The sequence below is a fragment of the Apium graveolens genome, chromosome 9 (genome assembly GCF_009905375.1).
Source record: "Apium graveolens cultivar Ventura chromosome 9, ASM990537v1, whole genome shotgun sequence".
NCBI lineage: Eukaryota > Viridiplantae > Streptophyta > Magnoliopsida > Apiales > Apiaceae > Apium > Apium graveolens.
Genome location: NC_133655.1, coordinates 280,815,948 through 280,836,363, shown reverse-complemented (window position 1 = coordinate 280,836,363; position 20,416 = coordinate 280,815,948). Strand labels below are relative to the sequence as shown.

At 33.4% G+C, this 20,416-nt stretch overlaps 2 protein-coding genes across 5 annotated transcripts; both read left to right on the top strand.

Annotated features, from left to right (window-relative positions):
* Nucleotides 1–1,240: 1,240 nt before the first annotated feature.
* Nucleotides 1,241–14,185, top strand: LOC141687160 (disease resistance protein Roq1-like). 4 transcript variants are annotated; one of them, XM_074492343.1, is made up of 5 exons: nt 1,241–1,455; nt 2,318–2,682; nt 3,046–4,091; nt 4,254–4,562; nt 7,000–7,353. In XM_074492343.1, exons 1-3 carry the CDS (start codon nt 1,453–1,455, stop codon nt 3,698–3,700), a joined length of 1,023 nt encoding a protein of 340 aa, XP_074348444.1. In that variant the 5' UTR covers nt 1,241–1,452; the 3' UTR covers nt 3,701–4,091; nt 4,254–4,562; nt 7,000–7,353. The 4 variants fall into 4 exon arrangements, with proteins under 4 accessions (XP_074348444.1, XP_074348442.1, XP_074348443.1 ...); XM_074492341.1 differs by having other exon boundaries at nt 6,925–7,353; XM_074492342.1 differs by lacking the exons at nt 4,254–4,562; nt 7,000–7,353 and adding an exon at nt 8,078–12,025.
* A 95-nt stretch (nt 14,186–14,280) lies between these two features.
* On the top strand, nt 14,281–17,165 carry LOC141687161 (uncharacterized). The gene is made up of 3 exons (XM_074492345.1): nt 14,281–14,532; nt 15,483–16,766; nt 16,840–17,165. The coding sequence occupies exons 1-2, from the start codon at nt 14,311–14,313 to the stop codon at nt 16,266–16,268; spliced, it is 1,008 nt and encodes a 335-aa protein (XP_074348446.1). The 5' UTR covers nt 14,281–14,310; the 3' UTR covers nt 16,269–16,766; nt 16,840–17,165.
* The last annotated feature ends 3,251 nt before the right edge of the window (nt 17,166–20,416 follow it).

Below are 20,416 nucleotides of genomic sequence, written 5' to 3'. Positions count from 1 at the left end.
GTTTTACTGAACTTTTTCTTCTTATAGCATCTTGCTTTTGTTTAGTTTACTGTAGTATGCACACCATGAACACGCCCCATTTAGTTTTTTCATATGTACATTGAAATTAATATTCAAAGAACGTAGACTTTACTGTACACTAAACTAATGTTGTTGAAGTTTAATAGTGTTCAATATTATTTTTGACAAGTTGATCGGGCAATGATCCGGCATGATTTAGTCTCATTTACGATTATAATTAGGTTGCTTTGTCATTTTTGTATTATTATTCTTTCAATATAACTATGGCCTTGAGCAGAGCCTATATATGTATGTATTTTGTCATTTGTGCATAAACCTTAATGACTGCAGTTATAAAATGTTATACAAGTTGACTCTAAAATCAAATAAACGAGTTAACATCATTTTTTATTAAATCATAGGCACCTCCATAAAGTTTGGTTGTAATTTACTGAATGCCAACGTTATAAGTTAGCTAGTGCAGTTCTAAAATGTGGTAGAAGTTGAGTTTATAATTACAAGAACTAATAAATTTCAGTTCATACTCGCCTTCATCGGAGCAAATTCTGTTAAGAAGCATTAACCTTTGTCCATGGAAATCACAAAACAAGTAAAAAAATCTTTTAACAGTTTATTTTGTGATACACCAAAGCTGATTCACCAAAGTGGAGACAGAGTTAAGGTTTCTATTAAAAGCTGCTTGTGTTCTAATTTGGAGAAAGTTACTATTGGAGAAGTGAAGGTAAATATGTGTGGGGTTCATGTGATCCAAAAGAGACCCTCAACTTCAGTTTATTAACATTTTCTGTAAATATGGAATTGGTTATGTTGAGATTGCGTGGGTTGCCAGAAGCTTAGAAAGTTACCTGATCTGTTAGTAAATTTGGAAGGGTTAAAGCTAATAAATTAAAGTACTAGTAAACACCAGTAATATATAACTATGTGCAACTGTACAATGAATTTAAATAATCTTAAGATAATTTCACATTTTATTTAAGAGATAACACCAGTATTCAGATTTAGTACTTGTACAAAATATTAACAGCTCACAAATTATCTTTGCAAAAAAAAAAACAGGTCATAAGTTATTAGTCATTTAACAACCTTTAAAAAAGAGGAGAAAATGAAAAAAATATTGAATTATTTATTTCATAATCATGCTTCTGATTTTTCAAAAGAAAAGAAAATCTTTCTGCAAAAACTCATCGAAAAAATTTAAATCAAATAAAATAAAATAAATGACCACTCTTTTATTTTACCCTCTACCATTCTTTTCATGAACACAAGGTCACTTTCTTCTGTTATAGTCTTACTTATTGTGATTAGAAGAACGGGGTACAACAAAGAACTATCACAGAGGGTGAAGTATAGTGTGACGCCCTCAATCTAGGTATCAAGGTTTCGATTCGATGGGGATTCAAAGAACACCCTCAACTCCTCTTACTCCTCTTAATGGTATTTATTCTCAACTTGCAAATTAGTACGTGCATAAGGTGTTTGACGAGATGTCAATTTGTGTAAAATGCAGTATTTTCTCTATTTTTTGAATATTGTAACGTACAAGAGATCGAGTATTGTCATTTTGTTTGTATCTAAGGAGAGTGATATGGAGTCTGTAGATACCAATCGGAGACATAATTTACTGTGACAAATTTCAATTATGACAACAGAATGACATAATTAAGCGAATATATGAATATATATAATCCGTTATTTAAAATTCTAGTCTTTGATCGTAAATATCATTATATTATAATGAATTCTAAATCCACTCGAAATTGATCATTTTACAAACACGAACATTAGACGTGTATATGCCTACTCGAGATGGTTCAAATTGCAAGAGTTTTTATAGCAAGTCAGTAATAGATTAGCAATGGAGAGGGAGGGGTTATATAAGTCAAAGTATATGTTTTGTCATTTGTGTTTGTTTTTCTGTTCAAACATGGCAGCTGGATAAAATATTGTCATATTACTATTTTTCTAATATGTAGGATAACAAGAACTAGTAAAGTTCAGCTTATACTCACTAATCATCCCAGCAAATCCTGCTAAGAAGCACTCAAAACAAGTAGTTTTAATTTGGGCATTGTTCGTGCTCACTATACTTGCCGTACTTGCCATCATCATACGTACTGTTTCCATTAAGAAGCACTGTCCTTCTTCCAAGGATACCACTAGTAATCTCCAATCAGCTGACTCTTATTGTTCTTCAACCTCTTCTTCATCTCCACTTACTTGGGATGTCTTCCTGAGCTTTCATGGAAAGGATACTCGCAATAACTTTACTTCACATCTTTACTTTGCTTTAAATCAGGCTGGTATTCGAACATTCAAAGATGATCATGCACTTGAAAGGGGCCAAGAAATTTCACCCAGTCTACTTGATGCAATTAGAAATTCAAACATGTTTATTGCTGTTCTCTCAGAGAACTATGCCCGTTCACGATGGTGCCTTGACGAGCTTGCGGAGATCCTTAAGTGTGATAGAACGAAAAATCAGGTGGTTCCTGTATTTTGCTATGTTGATCCATCAGATATTCGGCACCAGAAAGGGAGTTTTAGGAAAGCTCTTGATTGCCATAAAAAGCGTTGTTCCGTTGATATGATTGCCAAGTGGAAATCAGCTCTTTCTGTAATTGCTCAGCTTTCAGGACACCATCTGATAAAAGAAGCATATGAGTAAGTCCATTTTTTAATTCTTCAAGAAATGGTATTTTGTGTTGTATGAGTTACTATGTCATTACAATCTATATATCTACTCAAAAACTTTTGAAAATAATTAGGATTTGATTATATGCACCAACTAAATAGATAATTAAACATTTTCACCATGAAAATACAAGATTGGAAGTAATTTTCCTAGATTAAGTTATTTTACTTCAAACAAGCAGAGACAAAAATCATGAGCCTCTCTCCATACTGAATTTATTGTGTTTTCTCCTTGGTATTTTTATGCTTATGGTTGAATACAATTGTTTGTGCAAGCAGGGATATGATGTATATTTTAACTGATAGAATCATAATTCTGTCTTAATGATACAGGAAAGAATCGGACATCATCCAAAAAATTGTGGAGAATGTAGCAACAAGGGTGTTTACAACAGCATCACACCATGAAAAATTATTCGGGATAGATTCTGCTGTTGAAGAAATATATCAAAAACTAAGCATGGACTGTAATGATGTACGTGCCATTGGCATCTGTGGGATGGGCGGAATTGGGAAAACTACAATTGCCAGAAATTTTTACAACGAAAATTTCAATAAATTTGAGATTAGATGCTTTAATGAAAACTGTAAGCAGTACTCACAAGGAGGTACTTCTCTACTTCCACTCGAGCAACTCTTAAATGATCTTCTCAGAAAGAAGAACTATAAGGTTATGGACATTGAAGGTAAAATAAGAAAATTGAAGCAAATTCTTCATTCTAAGACAGCTCTAATCATTCTTAATGATTTGGACCAAACACAGAGTCCAGAATTGCTCGCAAGTCTTAGCAACTTCTTCTCAGCTGGAAGTAGAATTATAATTACGACAAGAGATGTAAACCTTCTGAATAAATTAAAAGCTGTTATATCAAAAATAGATATATACATGGTGAAGGCACTTGCAAAAGATGATTCATTGAAGCTCTTTAGTTCTCATGCCTTCACAAAGCTTTGTAACTCATGCTGGCGGTCTTCCATTAGCTCTTAAAGTGTTGGGTTCATCTTTACTAGGTTGGACTGATGAGTTATTCTGGAAAGAAAAGCTTGAAAAAGTTAAAGCAATCCCGAAGAATGATATACAGAAAATCCTTCAACTGAGCTACGATGAATTAGAGGACGAGATGCAGAAGGCAATTTTTCTCGATATAGCATTCTTCTTCATCGGAAAGGACAAAGATGAGGCTACTGATGTATTCAAATCTTGTGGTTTCTTTCCCGCGGTTGGAATATCATATCTAGTGGACAGTTGTCTACCGACAATTGACAAATGGAATAACTTTGAGATGCATAATCTTATCCAATACATGGGAAGGGAACTTGGGAAGACTACACGCTTGTTCTTGAGAGGATACGCGTGGAAGGAATTGCAAAATCTAGAGGTAATCAAAATGAAAATACTATCCCACTTGTAGTCAGTCTTAAGACACGCTAAAATGAACAACCCGCATTTAATTCACTATCAGGAACTATTCAGAATTCTTGTGCTATGTTAGCATCATTACCACAGTCTTTTAAAATTATATTATTTATATAATGATCAGGGAAAAATTAATGTTGAGGGCCTCGTATTAGACTTAACAACTTCGGCCGACCGACAAATGAGAACAATAATATTTGAACGGATGTCCAACCTGAGACTACTTCAAATAGTTGAAGCTGACGACATTAGAGGAAGTTTTGACAATTTGCTTCCCAAATTAAGGTGCATTAGGTGGCACAAATGTTCGTGGAAGTATTTGCCTTCTACTTTTTGTCCACCAAATCTTGTCTCCCTTGACATGCCACTCAGTAAATTCAAGGGATTATGGAAGGCTGGCATGCTATCCGGCATATCAGGGAAGACGCCAATGGTATGTAAATAAAATAATTAGTATCTGGTTAATTTGTTAAATTGTTCTACCCTATTTTTTAAATTTTCATATAATTGTTGTTTTAGTTGCTTTATGATAATAATGATAATAATAACTATATAACTAATATTTCATATGCATTCAATGTATTTTGACATAATTTAGGGTTCTGGGATTCTAATTATTTATCAATAATATTTACCTACCAATTCCATTACATTAATATTAGGGAAGGCGCCGCTAATGATATGTAAATAAAATAATTAGTATGGGAGTTGTACCAAAATACCCAATTTTGAGAGTCAATTGCCCAAAATATATAAACGGGATGTTCCGTCCAAAATACGCACATAACACGCATTTGAGACATGTATATATAGTTTTTTAATAAATAACAAGAACACGCATTTGTACATGCGTATTAACTTTGTTTTTAGTGGATACGCATGCACAACAGGGGCATTCCAAAAAAAAATTAAAGTGAATAAGCATGCACCACATGCGTATTCTATGCTAATAATTAAAAAAATTCAATGCTTATCTCCAAGATGCGTACTCCGTGAATATTTTGCGCGGTTGGAGTATTTTGGGCAGTTGAAGTACAAAATAGCGTATTTTGGTCATTTTATCAATTACTATCTTGTAGATTTTTAAATGCTCTATTTTTTTTAAATAATTGTTAAAGTTTGAGTTTTAAATAGTAGTCAGTTAGTATTATGTTAATATTCTTTATAATTAAATATAACTACACTAATTTAATAAAAAATTTACAAATTTACTAGAATAATGTATATATCTAGATATGTATATTAAAAATTATTTATACTTAAAATATAAAATAATATAATGTTACATAAAATCGTAACATGGGCCAAATTAAATATAATTTGTTTATAGAGTTGATTAGTTGTTGTTTAAAAAATATTTTATTTTTATCACTTATTTATAATTTTCAAATATGTATATAATTTATATATGTATATATATATATATATATATCCATAGAGGGCTTATATAGAGGTCCGTAGAAAACCCTTATTAAAATAATATAAATACATAATTTATTTTATTTTTCATCATATATAGTTATAAAATTTAATTACCAAATTAAAAAATGAAGTTGCACACTTTTTTTTATTTAAAAAATCTTTTAAATTTGATAAAATAGTTTAAAGTGATTCTGTAGTAGAATCACAGTAAACTCACACTTATCCAGACTCATTTCATAGTAGAATCAAATTTAAAATTATTTTTTTCAAATAAAACGTTTTATTATATTTAAATATAATTATTATTCTACATTAGCAACAAATTTGATGAAATTCTAGCATGGAATCAAGGGTTCTCTACGGTTCTCTATATAAGAGAGCCCTCTCTTGAAAAAAGGCCGTAGGCCTTCTTTCAACAGAGAACCCTTTTATATAGAGAACCATTAAGAACCCTTAATTCTATTATAGAATTTCATCAAATTTGTTGCTAATGTAGAATAATAATTATATTTAAATATATTAAAATATTTAACAACTGAAATTTGGAAAAAATAATTAATTTTAAATTTGATTATATTGTGGAATAATTTTGGATAAGCTTGAGTTTACTGTGATTCTACTATAGAACCACTTTAAACTATTTTATCAAATTTCAATGATTTTTTAAATAAAAAAATTGTGCAACTTCTTTTTTAATTTGGTAAATAAATTTTGTAACTATTTATGATGAAAAATGAAATAAATTATGTATTTATATTTTTTAAATAATGGTTCTCTACGGACCTCTATCTAGGAGAGCCCTCCATGGATTGCCACCCTATATATATATATATATAGGCAAGTGAAAATAGATACTAAATCAAAAATAGAAACTAGAAACTAATCTAGGCCGATAGATCAATCTAATTTAATGGCCTCTTAAAAGCACTACACTCAACTAATTTGCACCCTCCCGCACACAATCTCAGCTTTTCCCCTCTATTTTTAATTTGATTTTTCCCGTCAAACAATAAGTTTTTTTTAAATCCGACTTCACTGTATTTTTCTCCATCTCTCAACGATCGATTTGCATACCATATGTGTTATATTTTGAAGTACTATTTTTCTAAATTTTCTATTATATTTAAATAAAATATAAATATTCAAAATATAACATATCTTAATGTATTTAATCATTCTAAAAAATTAGTATTTCTTTTTAGTTAGAAATTTTATTATCATTTAAAACAAAAAGTTATTTTAGTTTATAAATAAAATGACAAGAATACATATAAATTAAATAATCCAATCACTATTTATGTGATTTACAAAATTAGAAATGTATAGTTGTGCTTCTGCTGTTCAATTTTACTGACTTTGGTTGTCTAAAACAGCCTATCAAACGATTTAATTATCTGAGTTGTTTGAATCTGAATGATTGCCGTGATTTGAAACGACTACCGGAGCAGTTGGGTGATATGAAGGCCTTAAAGAAGATAGATACAAGTTTTACCGCTATGAAGAAACTGCCAAATTCAATTACTCACCTCATGGAATTGGTTGAGTTGAACATGTTCTATTGCAGAAAGCTTAGAGAGTTACCTGAGCAATTGGGTGAGTTGAAAAGCTTAAAGAAACTTAATGCAGGTAGTACTGTAATTAAACAACTTCCGGATTCAATTAATAAATTAAATGGATTGGTTACATTGAAATTATTCGGACGCAACAAGCTAAGAGTTTTTACATGAAGAAATTGGGAATGTGGAAAGGCTTAAGATATTTATTGCAGGTGAATCTGCTATTGAACGACTGCCAGAGTCGTGGGGGGGGGGGGGGGGGGGGGGCTCATCAATCTGGTACGACTGCATTTGTACAAGTGCAAAAAGCTTAGAAATCTTCCAAATAGCATAGGGAAGCTCGGGTTGCTTGAAGAACTATATCTGAGCGAGTGTTCAAACCTGGAGCAATTGCCTGAGCAATTGGGGAACATGCAATGTTTAGAAAGGCTGTTTGCATCCAGCACAGCAATTGAACAAGTACCAGATTCTGTTGGCCTGCTGAGTAGCTTGCGATTGTTGGATTTTAAAGATTGCAAGAAGCTTAAAATTGTGCCCAAAAGTGTCTGGAATCTTAACTCAATTGATAATTTAACTCAATTGATAATTGATAATTGGGTCCTCCCTTCCAGAACTTCCTTTGAATCTTGAAGGGTTGAACATATATAATCACACCTCACTAGAACGATTACCTGATTTATCGAGCTTAAGAAAGTTGAAATCCTTATTTATAAAGAGATGCAACAGCCTTCAATCAATCTCGTCACTTCCTTCTCGTCTTCGATCGCTTTTCGTTGAAGAATGCACAAGCCTGCAAGATCTACCAGATCTGTCAATGTTGAAGGAATTGTTAGAATCGAGTTTTACCCGGTGCAACAATTTGAAACCAATAAATTTTGAACCAAGTTCCCTTCAGGTTTGTTATTGTTGGTCTCCCAATGACACAATCACACTTCTATATTTCTATTCACATTTTTATTTTATATTGCAGGTAGGAGAACCAGACAGGGAGGTTGCAGAATGGTTCAACTATAAAATCAGTGGGCATACAGTCTCTTTTGATATCCCATCAAGCTTTGGATCTAACTTCTCAGGTCTTGCAGCAAAGCCGGTAAAGATAAATGGACATACACGAGAGCTGTTAATAGGAATGAAACAGAGGGTATAACGATGAGCTATCGCATCGAAGTACGTGATGTAGTCAGTGAAGCACAGTCAAGGATAAAATGCATTACAGGAGAGGATTTCTCAATGAAAAGTGGAGATAGAATCAAGGTCTCTTTTCCAAGATTATTGTATTCTGATTATGAACTTCAAGTTCCTAACGGAGAAGTGAAGGTCAACATTACATTACGATTAACATGAACTTGTAAATTATTAAAAATGTAAATTAGCATTACATTACATTAACATACTAATAACTGATATGATACAATGCAACAAGGGTGTATTAGTAATATCAAGTAGTAGTCAAGAGCAGATAGGTAATTACATCATGAAAGTTAGTTACAAAGTTTATTACGGAATGTGTGGTTGTACGTAAGAGAGAGATGAGACTATCATTTGAGAATTTAGAAGAAAATTGGAAGTGTGTGTAAACAGAGCTTGAGCTTGAATGCATCTATGAGTATATCAAAGTTTTCATTTGCTATTAATTTTTCTTATGATATCAGAGCTGCAGATGAAGACGAAGATTGATACAGTTGTGTTCATTGTTGTTGTGCTCGTTGTGATTGTGACGATTTAGTTAAAATCATCGTTGTTGATATTGTGAGCTTCTAAGCCTGCGCGATATCCTCTGGTACCTACTGGTACGTCAGGACAATGGCATCTGGAAGCAGATTTTCGTTTGCTGATGTGCAAAATCCCTTGTTTCTTCATCCAAGTGATGGACTGACATCGATTAATGTGTCAAAACTACAAGGTTCTGGTGACTACAGAACGTGGAACAGATCCATGAAGATTCAATTGGCCTCGAAGCATAAGCTAGGGTTTGTGAAAGGAACAGAGATCAGAAGCGTTACAGATGCTACAGATGCAGTCCAGTGGGATACGTGCAATAATATGGTAATCTTCTGGTTACATAACAATATTTTAGATTCAATTAAGAAATCAAGTCTGTTTGTTAATTCTGCTTATGAAGTCTGGAAATCATTAGAAAATCGATTTCAAGTTGCTAACGGTTCGCGAAAGTACAAATTGAATCGAGAAGTGTTTATTGTTAAACAGAACGGAATGTCGTTAGTTGATTACTATACTGCTATCAGTTCGATCTGGGTGGAACTTGATGATATGAATATGTTTCCTACAATTGTTAATTAAACTGATGAGGTTAAAGCATTTTTGAAGGCTTTAGAAGTGCAGAAACAAGAAGCTAGGTTAATACAATTCATTAATGGATTAAATGATGCATATAATAATCAACGAAATCAAATCTTAATGTCAGTCCCTTTGCCTAGTGTTGAGAATGTTTGCTCTGTGATTCAACAAGCGGAATCACAGCGAGAAACCTTGAAATTGATTTCTCCTAATTCTGATATGCTTGCTATGTATAGTAGGAGCAATTCTAGCATTTCTGATAAAGTGAGTAATTTTGAAAGAGTAATCACTTGCTATGAGTGTGGTGGAAGAGGTCATATGAAGGACAATTGCTGGAAAATTATAGGTTATCCGAGATGGCACAATAAGAATAAGAGGCCTGTATTTTAGAGAGGAGGTCATTCTGGTACTGGAAAATGGAATACATGTAGAGGTTCAGGAAAATGGTGAATAATGCAATGGCGGAACAATATGATGATGAAAATATGGATGTAAGACTCACTGCAAAGCAGCTTGAACAATTACTGAAACTAGTAAAGAAGGAAGAAGCTGCATTGGATCTAGATAGTCCTTTTTCAGGCATGGTTTTTTGTGGTGCTGTTACGAACAAGAATGCATAGTGGATTGTTGATTCAGGGGCCACAGATCATATGACAGGATCACTGATGGAATTGTCCAATATTCAAGTAGCTCCTTCACATTATACTATAAAATTATCTACAGCAGATGTAGCTGAAATCTCTCACATTGGAGATGTTGTACTGGGAAATGGACTTCAGTTACTTGGAGTGTTATATGTTCCTAGCTTCAATCATAATTTGGTATCTATACACAAGTTGGCACAGGATAATGACTGTCAGTTTATGTTTCATCCAGATAAATGCTGGATCATTCAAAATCAGACACATAAAGTAAAAGGCATGGGTCAAATGAGGAATGGTTTGTATTATATATCTGATCATATTGACAGTGTTGACAAGACATGCTGTAGCTCAGTATCTACTTCAAGGTTGATTGATTATGAAGTTTGGCACAACAGACTTGGGCATGCTCCAGGTGCAAAGATAATGTTTATTGATCATGTCAAAGGCCAAGTTAAAACAGTTCCATCTCATGTTTGTGTAACTTGTCCATTGGCAAAGTTTACCAAATTACCTCTTGGTCTAAGTGACTCACATACTGACACTGCATTTGCTTTGGTATATATGGACATATGGGGTCCATACAAAGTACTAACAAAGGGAAATAATTTTTGACGATTGTGGATGATTATTCAAGAATGGTCTGGGTTTACCTATTACAATTTAAATCTGAATTCTGCAAAGTTATGAAAGCATTTTACAATCATGTGGAGACACATTTTGAACTAAAGATTAAAATGTTGAGAACTGACAATGCTTTTGTATTTAAAGATAGTCAACGTGTTGAGTTTTATACTGCTAAAGGCATGGTACATCAGGCTTCATGTCCTTACAAGCCTCAGCAGAATGCATAAGTAGAGAGGTGACACATGTATATTTTGGAAATGGCAAGAGCATTAAGGTTTCAATCTGGATTGGATACTATATACTGGGGTGATTGTGTGCTCACCTCTGTTCATATCATGAATAGACTAACCTCATCTGTGCTGAATAACAAATCACCTTATGAAGTGTTGCATCATTATTTGCCTGATTATGATGACTTGAGAGCCTTTGGCTGTTTAGCTGTGCTGGAAATACTTCTGCAAATACTGACAAGCTTGATGCTAGAGGAATTGCTTGTGTGTTCTTGGGATATCCACCTTTTCAAAAGGGGTACAGATTACTGGATATCAAGACTAAGTCCATTTTTGTCTCCAACGATGTGCTTTTTAAGGAATCTGTATTTCCGTTCAACACAAGTCATGACAATTGTTCAGTTTACTTGAATCCTCTGCCAATTGCAATGCCTATTATTGGTACATTTGATTTTGACTTTAGTGCTTCTGAATCTGGGAGAGCTGAGCATACTGGTGAAAGAGATCCCGATGAGACCAATTTTCAGTCAGATCCCGATGCAACCAATTTTTAGTCAGATCCTAATGCAACCAATTTACCAGTAATCTTTCGGAGGTCAGGATTTCGACTCATGGTTTGTGTGCTTGATCAACTAGGAAAAAAAAGGTTTAAAAAATAGTGCCACTGTTCCATCACCAGTTCAGGTTATCAATTTCTTTTAACATCATTAATTTTTTTTTTTCAATATTATTTTTTTTGTTCACATTGTTGTCTTATCTTAAAGTAATTGTTTTGTTATTAGGCTTGTTCATTTGTATATTCAACTTGGCTGTACCCTATATTATCACCAGACATTTTGTTTTAATTATGGTCAAATTTTCTTAATGAAGTTTCCATGAAATTTGAATGTCTATTTACGTAGAAAGGTAGTTTAATATTCAAAGAACATAGACTTTTATGTACACTAAAAGATGAAAACATAGTCCACCTCCATGTGTTTTTATATGATCAACTGATGTTAACATAATCAATATAAGATTATTAAAGTCCTATATGTTTTGTCATTTGTGTTTGTTTTATTGTTCAACTTGCAGCTTATATGTTAATATAAGCTAGTGCAATTCTAAAATGTTGTAGAAGTTTACTTTTTAATTACATGAACTAGTGAAATTCAGTTCATACTCACCTTCATCCGAGCAAATTCTTCTAAAATGCATTATCGTTTGTCCATGGATATCTCAAAACAAGCAGTTTTAAGTTGGGGTTTCCCGGTGCTCACTATACTTGCAATACTTGCCATCATCATCCGTACCTTTTCCACGAAAAAGCACCTGCATTCTTCCAAATATATTACTAGTAATATCCAACCAACTGATCCTTCTTGTTCCTCCTCTTCTTCTTCTTCTCCGCCTACTTGGGATGTGTTCTTGAGCTTTTACGGAAAGGACACTCGCAACGGCTTTACCTCACATCTTTACTCTGCTTTGGATCAAGAAGGAATTCTTACCTTCAGAGATGATCCTGCTCTTGACAAGGGACAAGAGATTTCATCTGGACTGCTTGAAGCAATTAAACATTCCAAGATTTTCATCGTTGTTGTATCGGAGAATTATGCTCGTTCGCCATGGTGCCTTAATGAGCTCGTACAGATCCTTAAATGCAAGACAACAGAAATTCAGGTGATTCCTGTATTTTACTATGTTGATCCAACAGATGTTCGCTACCAGAAAGGGAGTTTTCGGGAAGCTGATGGCCATAAGAGGCGTCATTCCATTGCTATGATTGAGAAGTGGGAATCAGCTCTTTCTGAATTGCTGCGCTATCTGGACACCATCTCAGAAAAGAAGCAAATGAGTATGTCCCTTTATTTTTAAATATTGAAATAGTATTTTTTCTTCGTTGTCCCCGGGTTACTAATGTCATTATAAGTCCAACTACCTAATCATGATTGTTTTTATACAATTACGAAGCGAATATTCTAATATCAAGTTAATCATAAGAAACTAAGCTCTCTGTTTCGAGGAGGGGAGGGAATCCTACTTCAATGAATTTGTGTTTCCTTCTTGCTTTTATTAAAAACATGCTACAGAGAAAAGTTACAATTTTAAATTTTGTTCAAAACAGGAAAGAATCAGAAATCATTCAAAAATTTGTAGGGGATGTGGCATCACGAGCATCTACAACTGTGTTACACCAAGAGAAACATCTAGTTGGGATAGATTCTGCTGTCGAAGAGATATATCAAACACTAAGCATGGAGTCTGATGCTGTACGTGCCATTGGTATCTGTGGGATGGGCGGAATTGGAAAGACTACAATTGCTAAAGCTTTCTACAACATATACTGTAACAAATTCGATATTAGCTGCTTTAGCGTAAATGTTAAACAGCATTCACAAGGAGGTAGTTCTCTACTTCAATTACTTCAGCAACTATTAATTGATCTTCTCAGAAAAAAGGATTATAAGATTCCTGATGTTGAAAGTGGAATAAAAAAACTGACACACATTCTTCATTCTAAGAGAGCTCTCATCATTCTGGATGATTTGGACTGTGCAAACTATTCAGAATTTCTTGCGAGCATAGGAAACTTGTTTCCAGCTGGAAGTAAAATTATCATCACGACAAGAGATGCAAATCTGCTAAATAAATTAAAAGCAGATGTATCAGAAGTTGATACATACATGGTGAAGACACTAGGAGAAATTGAGTCCTTGGAGCTTTTCAGCTATCAAGCTTTTAGAAAACCAGTGCCGCCTGAAAGTTTCAAGGAGCTCTCCCTAAACTTTGTAACTCATGCCGGTGGTCTTCCATTAGCTCTTAAGGTGTTGGGGTCATCTTTACTGGGTAGGACGGATGAGTCATTCTGGAAAAAAAAGCTTGAAAAAGTTAAAGCAATCCCGGAGAATGATATACAGAAAATCCTTCAACTGAGCTACGATGAATTAGAGGATGAGACGCAGAAGAAAATTTTCCTCGATATTGCTTTCTTCTTTGTCGGAAAGGACAAAGATGAGGCTACTGATGTTTTCAAATCTTGTGATTTCTTTCCTGGTGTTGGAATCCAAAATCTAGTGGACAGATGTCTACTGACAATTGATGAATATAATATATTTGAGATGCATAATCTTATCCAAGACATGGGAAGGGAACTTGGGAAGACTACACGCTTGTTCTTGAGAGAAAATGCTTGGAAGGACTTGCAAAATCTAGAGGTAAGCAATCCAAATGAAAATACTTTTCCTGTTGTATTCAGTCTTTATAAACGTTAAAATGAACAACCCACATTCATTACCAGGAACTTTTCATAAGATTTATGATATGTTTCATGATCACAGTTTTTATAAATTTTACTATTTATGAAACTACCAGGGGAAAAATAATCTTGAAGGCTTATATTAGACTTGACAACTTCCGCAGAGAGGCAAATGAGTACAGTAATATTCCAAAGGATGCACAACTTGAGATTACTTCAAATAATTGATGCAAATGATATTACACGAAGTTTTAAAAATTTACTTCCCAAATTAAGATGCATTAGGTGGCATTATTGTCCGTGGACGTATTTGCCTTCTACCTTTTGTCCAGAAGATCTCGTCTCCTGTGACATGTCAGGTGGTAAATTCAAAAGATTATGGAAAGGACCAAAGGTAGGTAAATACAAAATATGTAGATTTATACATCCATTTCAATTGAACTCTTCTTCTTCTTCTTTTTTTTTAAAAAATAAATTGTTGTTGAAGTTTAATAAAGAAAATTACAAAAATTAATTAGTATATCATATACATTTCATAGACAATTTAATGTAAAAAAATTTAACCCAAGTACATATACGTTTCATGGACAATTTAATGTACAAAAAATTTAACCTAATTTGGGTTTCAGAGTAAAATAATTATTACTCAATATTATCTTTTAGTACTATATAGTAAAACGGAACAAACATAATTTTTCAATCTTTACTAGGATCATTATGAATTTTAATAATAGTATTAGCTATTACTATTTTAGGTAATTTTAGCTTTAAATACTTGCCATTCTACTATAGTTTTTAATTTAAATACTTCAAGAGTTATTTAATTTACGAAAAATGGCCCTTAATTTCACAATTTTGGAGTAAATGGTCCAAAATATCACAATACAGTAAAATGACCCTTAATATCACAGAAAAACGCAAACAAAAAAATGCATTAATCATGTTTTAAAAAAGCAGATGCTTTCAATACGGGGCCTTCAACACGGGTTTCTGAATTTTTTGGAGTAACGCGTTTTTAGTATGCGTGTAACCTATTTAAACGTATTTAAAAGCATCGTTTATGGGGTTAACGCAACATTGACCTGCGTTTTTAATTTTTTTAATTTTTTAATTTTTTTCATAAAAAATTAATATTAAAATTTACAAAAAAACGCAAAGCATAAATGCGTTTTCTAAAAACGTATTTTTTAAATATATTTTTGAGTGATAAAAAGGGTCATATTTCGTTAGTTATGAGATTTTGGGCCTTTTCTCCCCAAATTTGTGATAGTAAGGGCCATTACCCTAATTTACAAACTAGAAATATATAGTTGTGCTTTTACTGACTTTAATTGTGTGAAACAGCCCATTAGGCAAATTAATTATCTGACTTGTTTGAATCTGAGGGACTGCCGTGGTTTAAAACGATTACCTGAGTCGTTGGGTGATATGAAGGCCTTGAAGAACATTGATGCAGGGGGGACCGCAATTGAGAAACTGCCAGATTCAATTACTAAATTAAAGGGGTTGATTACATTGAATTTGTACAAATGCAAGAAGCTAAGAAAGTTACCTCAAGATATTGGGAATATGGAAGGCCTCGAGTCTATTGGGGCAGGTTATACTGCAATTGAACAACTTCCGGATTCAATTACTAAATTAAAGGGGTTGATTACATTGGATTTAGGCGGATGCAAGAAGCTAAGAAAGTTACCTCAAGATATTGGGAATATGGAAGGCCTCGAGTTTATTTGGGCAGGTTATACTGCAATTGAACAACTGCCAGATTCGTTTGGGGGCCTCGTCAATTTGGTTAAACTGCGTTTGTCCAGTTGCAAAAAGCTTAGAAATCTTCCAAATAGTATATGTAAGCTCAAGTTGCTTAAAGAACTATATCTGAGAGGCTGTTCAAACCTGGAGCAATTGCCTGAGCAATTGGGGAACATGCAATCTTTAGAATACCTGTCTGCATCTTACACAGCAATTGAACAAGTGCCAGATTCTATTGGACTGCTGGGTAGGTTAGAATTGTTGTTTTTTAAAGGTTGCAAGAAGCTTAAATTTGTGCCTGAAAGTATCTGGAATCTTACCTCAGTTGCACATTTAACGCTTCACCCAGGGGAGACGGATAAAATCAGTTTATCTACTTAAGTAAAAGATATGAAGAAGTTAAGGGATCTGAGCCTGCGTTGTAATGTAAGATTATGCCTGCCTATGATTCAATGTTTCTCTTCTTTGGAAAGGTTAACTCTTACTGATCAGGGACCGATTCTCTGTTCGGCGAAACCATTCAGCCTTTCTAAGCTTATAAACCTACAATCTCTTACATTGAAAAAATGTGCAAGTCTTGGGACCTCCCTTCCGGAGCTTCCTTTGAATCTCGAAAGGTTGTACATATATAATCACACGTCGCTAGAACAACTACCTGATTTATCGATCTTAGGAAAGTTGCGACAGTTGCAAATAAAGGGATGCATCAACCTTCAATCAATCTCGTTCCTTCCTTCTCATCTTGGATCACTTTCAGTTGAAGAATGCCCAAGCCTACGAGATGTACCAGATCTGTCAATGTTGAAGGAATTGGAATATCTGAGTTTTACAGGGTGCAACAATCTGAAATCAAGAAGTTTGGAACAGAGTTTCGTTCAGGTTTGCTGCTGTTGGTCTCACAATGACACACAATCACACTTCTGTATATTTACATTTTGATTTTATATTACAGGGTAACCGACCGTTTGAAGCTCATCTACCAAACACGGAGGTAGCAGAATGGTTCAACTATAAAAGCAGTGGGCATACAGTCTCTTTTGTTATCCCGCCAAGCTTTGAATCGAACTTCTTAGGTCTTGCACTCTGGGTTGTGTACACATGCAAAGCCAAGAAAGAGCACCGGGCATCCTGCATGACAGCTGTTATTAGGAATGAAACGGAGGGTATAACAGAGAAATATTCTTTATATGTACAACCCGTAGTCGGTGAAGCACAGTCAACGGTCAAATGCATACGGAACCTCTCAGTGAAAAGTGGAGATAGAATCCAGGTTTCTTTTTCAAGCTTATTGTATTCTCTTTTTGAAGTGGAAATTCGTATCGGAGAAGTGAAGGTCAACATGTGCGGGGTTCATGTGATGGAAGATAGACCCCCAACTTCAGTTCATTAAAAAAAATACCGATAAATCAGTTTTGCCTCTGTTTGAGCCAAGCGTGATGAGTGCTAATGTCAGAGAAAACATTCCACTGTTTTTGTCGATAGATGTTCTCATGTCACTAAAGATGAAAAAATGACAAAAATAGCCGATTTTTGAAAAAATTTAATAAAAATAGCCGTTCTGAAAAAAGTGGCCAATTTTGGCCGATTGAATACTTCACTGTCAGTTGGGTATCCCAATTTGTATAGGATACTCCACTGGTAGTTGGGTATTTCATATATGGGATACTCCACTGCCAGTTGGGTATCTTGTATAAAGTGGATACTCCACTGAGAGTTGTGTATCCCATCGGCTAAAGTTGACCAACTTTTCAAAAACTGGTTATTTTTGTTAATTTTGTGTAAAAATAGGCTAAATTTGTCCTTCACCCACTAAAGATTGGGGCAGTAAAGGTTAAGAGCAAGAATATTAAGGTTATCAAGTTTTTTTTCGTTTTTTAGTTTTGATTCTTTTTGTTTTACTTTTTAGATATTACTCGCTTAAAACCCGTGCCATGGATGACACAGATATTTTTTAATATTATATATTTTTTTAAAAAAAAATTGAATTCAATTCTTAATTTTGTTCATTTAAAATTTTAAATGATATGACTTCATAATAATTATATTAGTAAACATATATGTTCATAACTTTTTAGAACATTTAAACTTATTTAAAGTGATAGCATTGGTAAGGGGGAAATGTTATTATAACCAAATTATTTTTTATTGAGGGTAAAAATATAATGTCTTTATTATGTTCAGACCATAAAAAATATTATTTTAGAATGGTGATTACTTAATCGATTAATTATAATTCTATAAAAGATATTTGAAAAAAATAATACTATTGATTGAACGATATAGTTTTATTGATATTTCTATGTATATTTTTTTTAAAAATAATATTTATGTTTTAACTAATATTTGATTTTTTAGTTCGCATCAATAAGATATGAATTATACTTAGTCTAATATTAATTTGATTTATCTCGGATCAGTGGGTTACATTATTTTATTTTAGCCCAATGCCCAATACACTGACCAAATCAAACTAATTATTTTTAGTTTAATTTTAATTTTTTTAAAGTCTAGATTAATAAGATAATTTTGTTTTAAACTGAATAATTAGTATATATAATTTTTTTTGTTGGTCGAATTGTATTTTTATTTTAATTTTGTGTTAGTCTGAATCAATTATATAATGTATTTTTATCATTGATAAAAAAATATTATTTCTTTATCATGGATAAAAAAAAATATTGTTTTGTTTATCCAAGTTCATTAATATAATTTTTTTAGGAGGATGAATAGTATTATTATTTTATCTTAGCCCGATTCACATGATATATCAACTAAATATTAATAATTATATTTAGTTTGCTTATATTTAATTTAGCCTGAATTTATAAATTAGAATAATATTGAATTCGATATGAATTAAAATATAAATTGATAGAAGAAGAATTTAATATAAATCATAATGATATATAGTTCGATATAAAATAGAATTGAAATTGGTAAAGCTATAGAAAAAGTTGACTTTAATATCAATTAGAATTAGAATTGATCAACTCAATAATTAAAATTTGAATAATTAAGTAAGGATAATTAAGTAATTTCAGCAAATACTGACCGACCGACTATCAAATTTTTAATATTTCGTCCATTATAATACAACATAGATAGAAAAATCTGAAATGAGAAAGTCATAGAAACGGACAGATCACAGAAGAGCTACAATGTTGCAAAGAAGAAACATGGGAAAAAAAATACAAAGTAACTACTACTCTTTGTCTGACCCCATTCACAAATATTATTCAAAAAAAAAATTTCGAAAAAAATTATTTTAACTATACGGTCAAATCTCCTAAACATATGTACCAGAAAGTCAAAAATCATATATTAAAAAAAACAGAGGAAGTAACTACTAATCTTTGTCTGACCCCATTCTCAACTCTTCAAAAACTAATTTTTTTGAAGTAAACCGTACTTGCATTCAATAAATAATATCCGAATCTAGTACATGAATGAGGAATTGAGGTGGAATATCATACCACTCCTCTAGACCTGACATGGAATAGGTAGCTTTCGCTAACATGTGCGCCACACTATTCGCAGATCGATACACAAACTCAACTAGCACTGGATTAATGTGCTTTAATAACTGAATACAATCAACGACTATGGTACCAAAGAAAGCTTCACCTGGTATTCCATTGCAAGCCACAGCAAGAGATCTTGAATCCGTTTCAACGATACAATGATCATATTTACGTACTATCACCCAAGACAAAACTTCTTTCAAACTAATCGCTTCCGCCTCTCGTGGTTGCCACGCCCCCTCCACCTTCTTACACCTTGCTGCTATAAACCTTCCCTGTGCATCCCGAACTACACAACCAACTCCAATATTACTATCCTGGAAAACTACAGCGTCAATATTAATCTTTATCCACCCTACCTCCGGTTTCTTCCAAGTTCTCGCACCTACACAGACCTGTGCTAAACCCCCATTTGCTTTTGCCTGTGCTTTCTTCCAGTCTTTAAGAAGGTTGCTAGCTGCAGCCCTTACACCAAAAACATAACCATTAGCCTTCTTCCATACCCAATTATTCCGCCTATTCCAGATACTCCAGCACAGCAAACCAATAAACACACACAGGTCCTTCGTGCACATCTCAAAAGCTCTACTAATCACCCTAAAAGCTGTATCATCTTCTGAATTCTGAACATAACGGTCCAGACCTGCATTCGTCCAAACGATTTTTGCAAAACCACAGGAGAATAACACATGCGTATCTGTTTCCACAACACTGTGACACCATGGACATCGAGGATCAATGTTGACATGTTTTATTGTCAGATCATGGGCAGTAGGTAAACAACCCTTACACACACGCCAGAGAAAATTTATTACTTTACCCGGGACTTGCATTGACCACAACCGATTCCAAAACTTTTGAGAATCATCAAAATATTCTCCCTGCAACCACCTATAAACACTCCTGACAGTAAATTTCCCTCCCTCCTCGAGCATCCAGAACCATGAATTCACTCTATCTACCATTGGAAGTGGAATACGCTTTATTAACTCCACATCCCCATTTTCA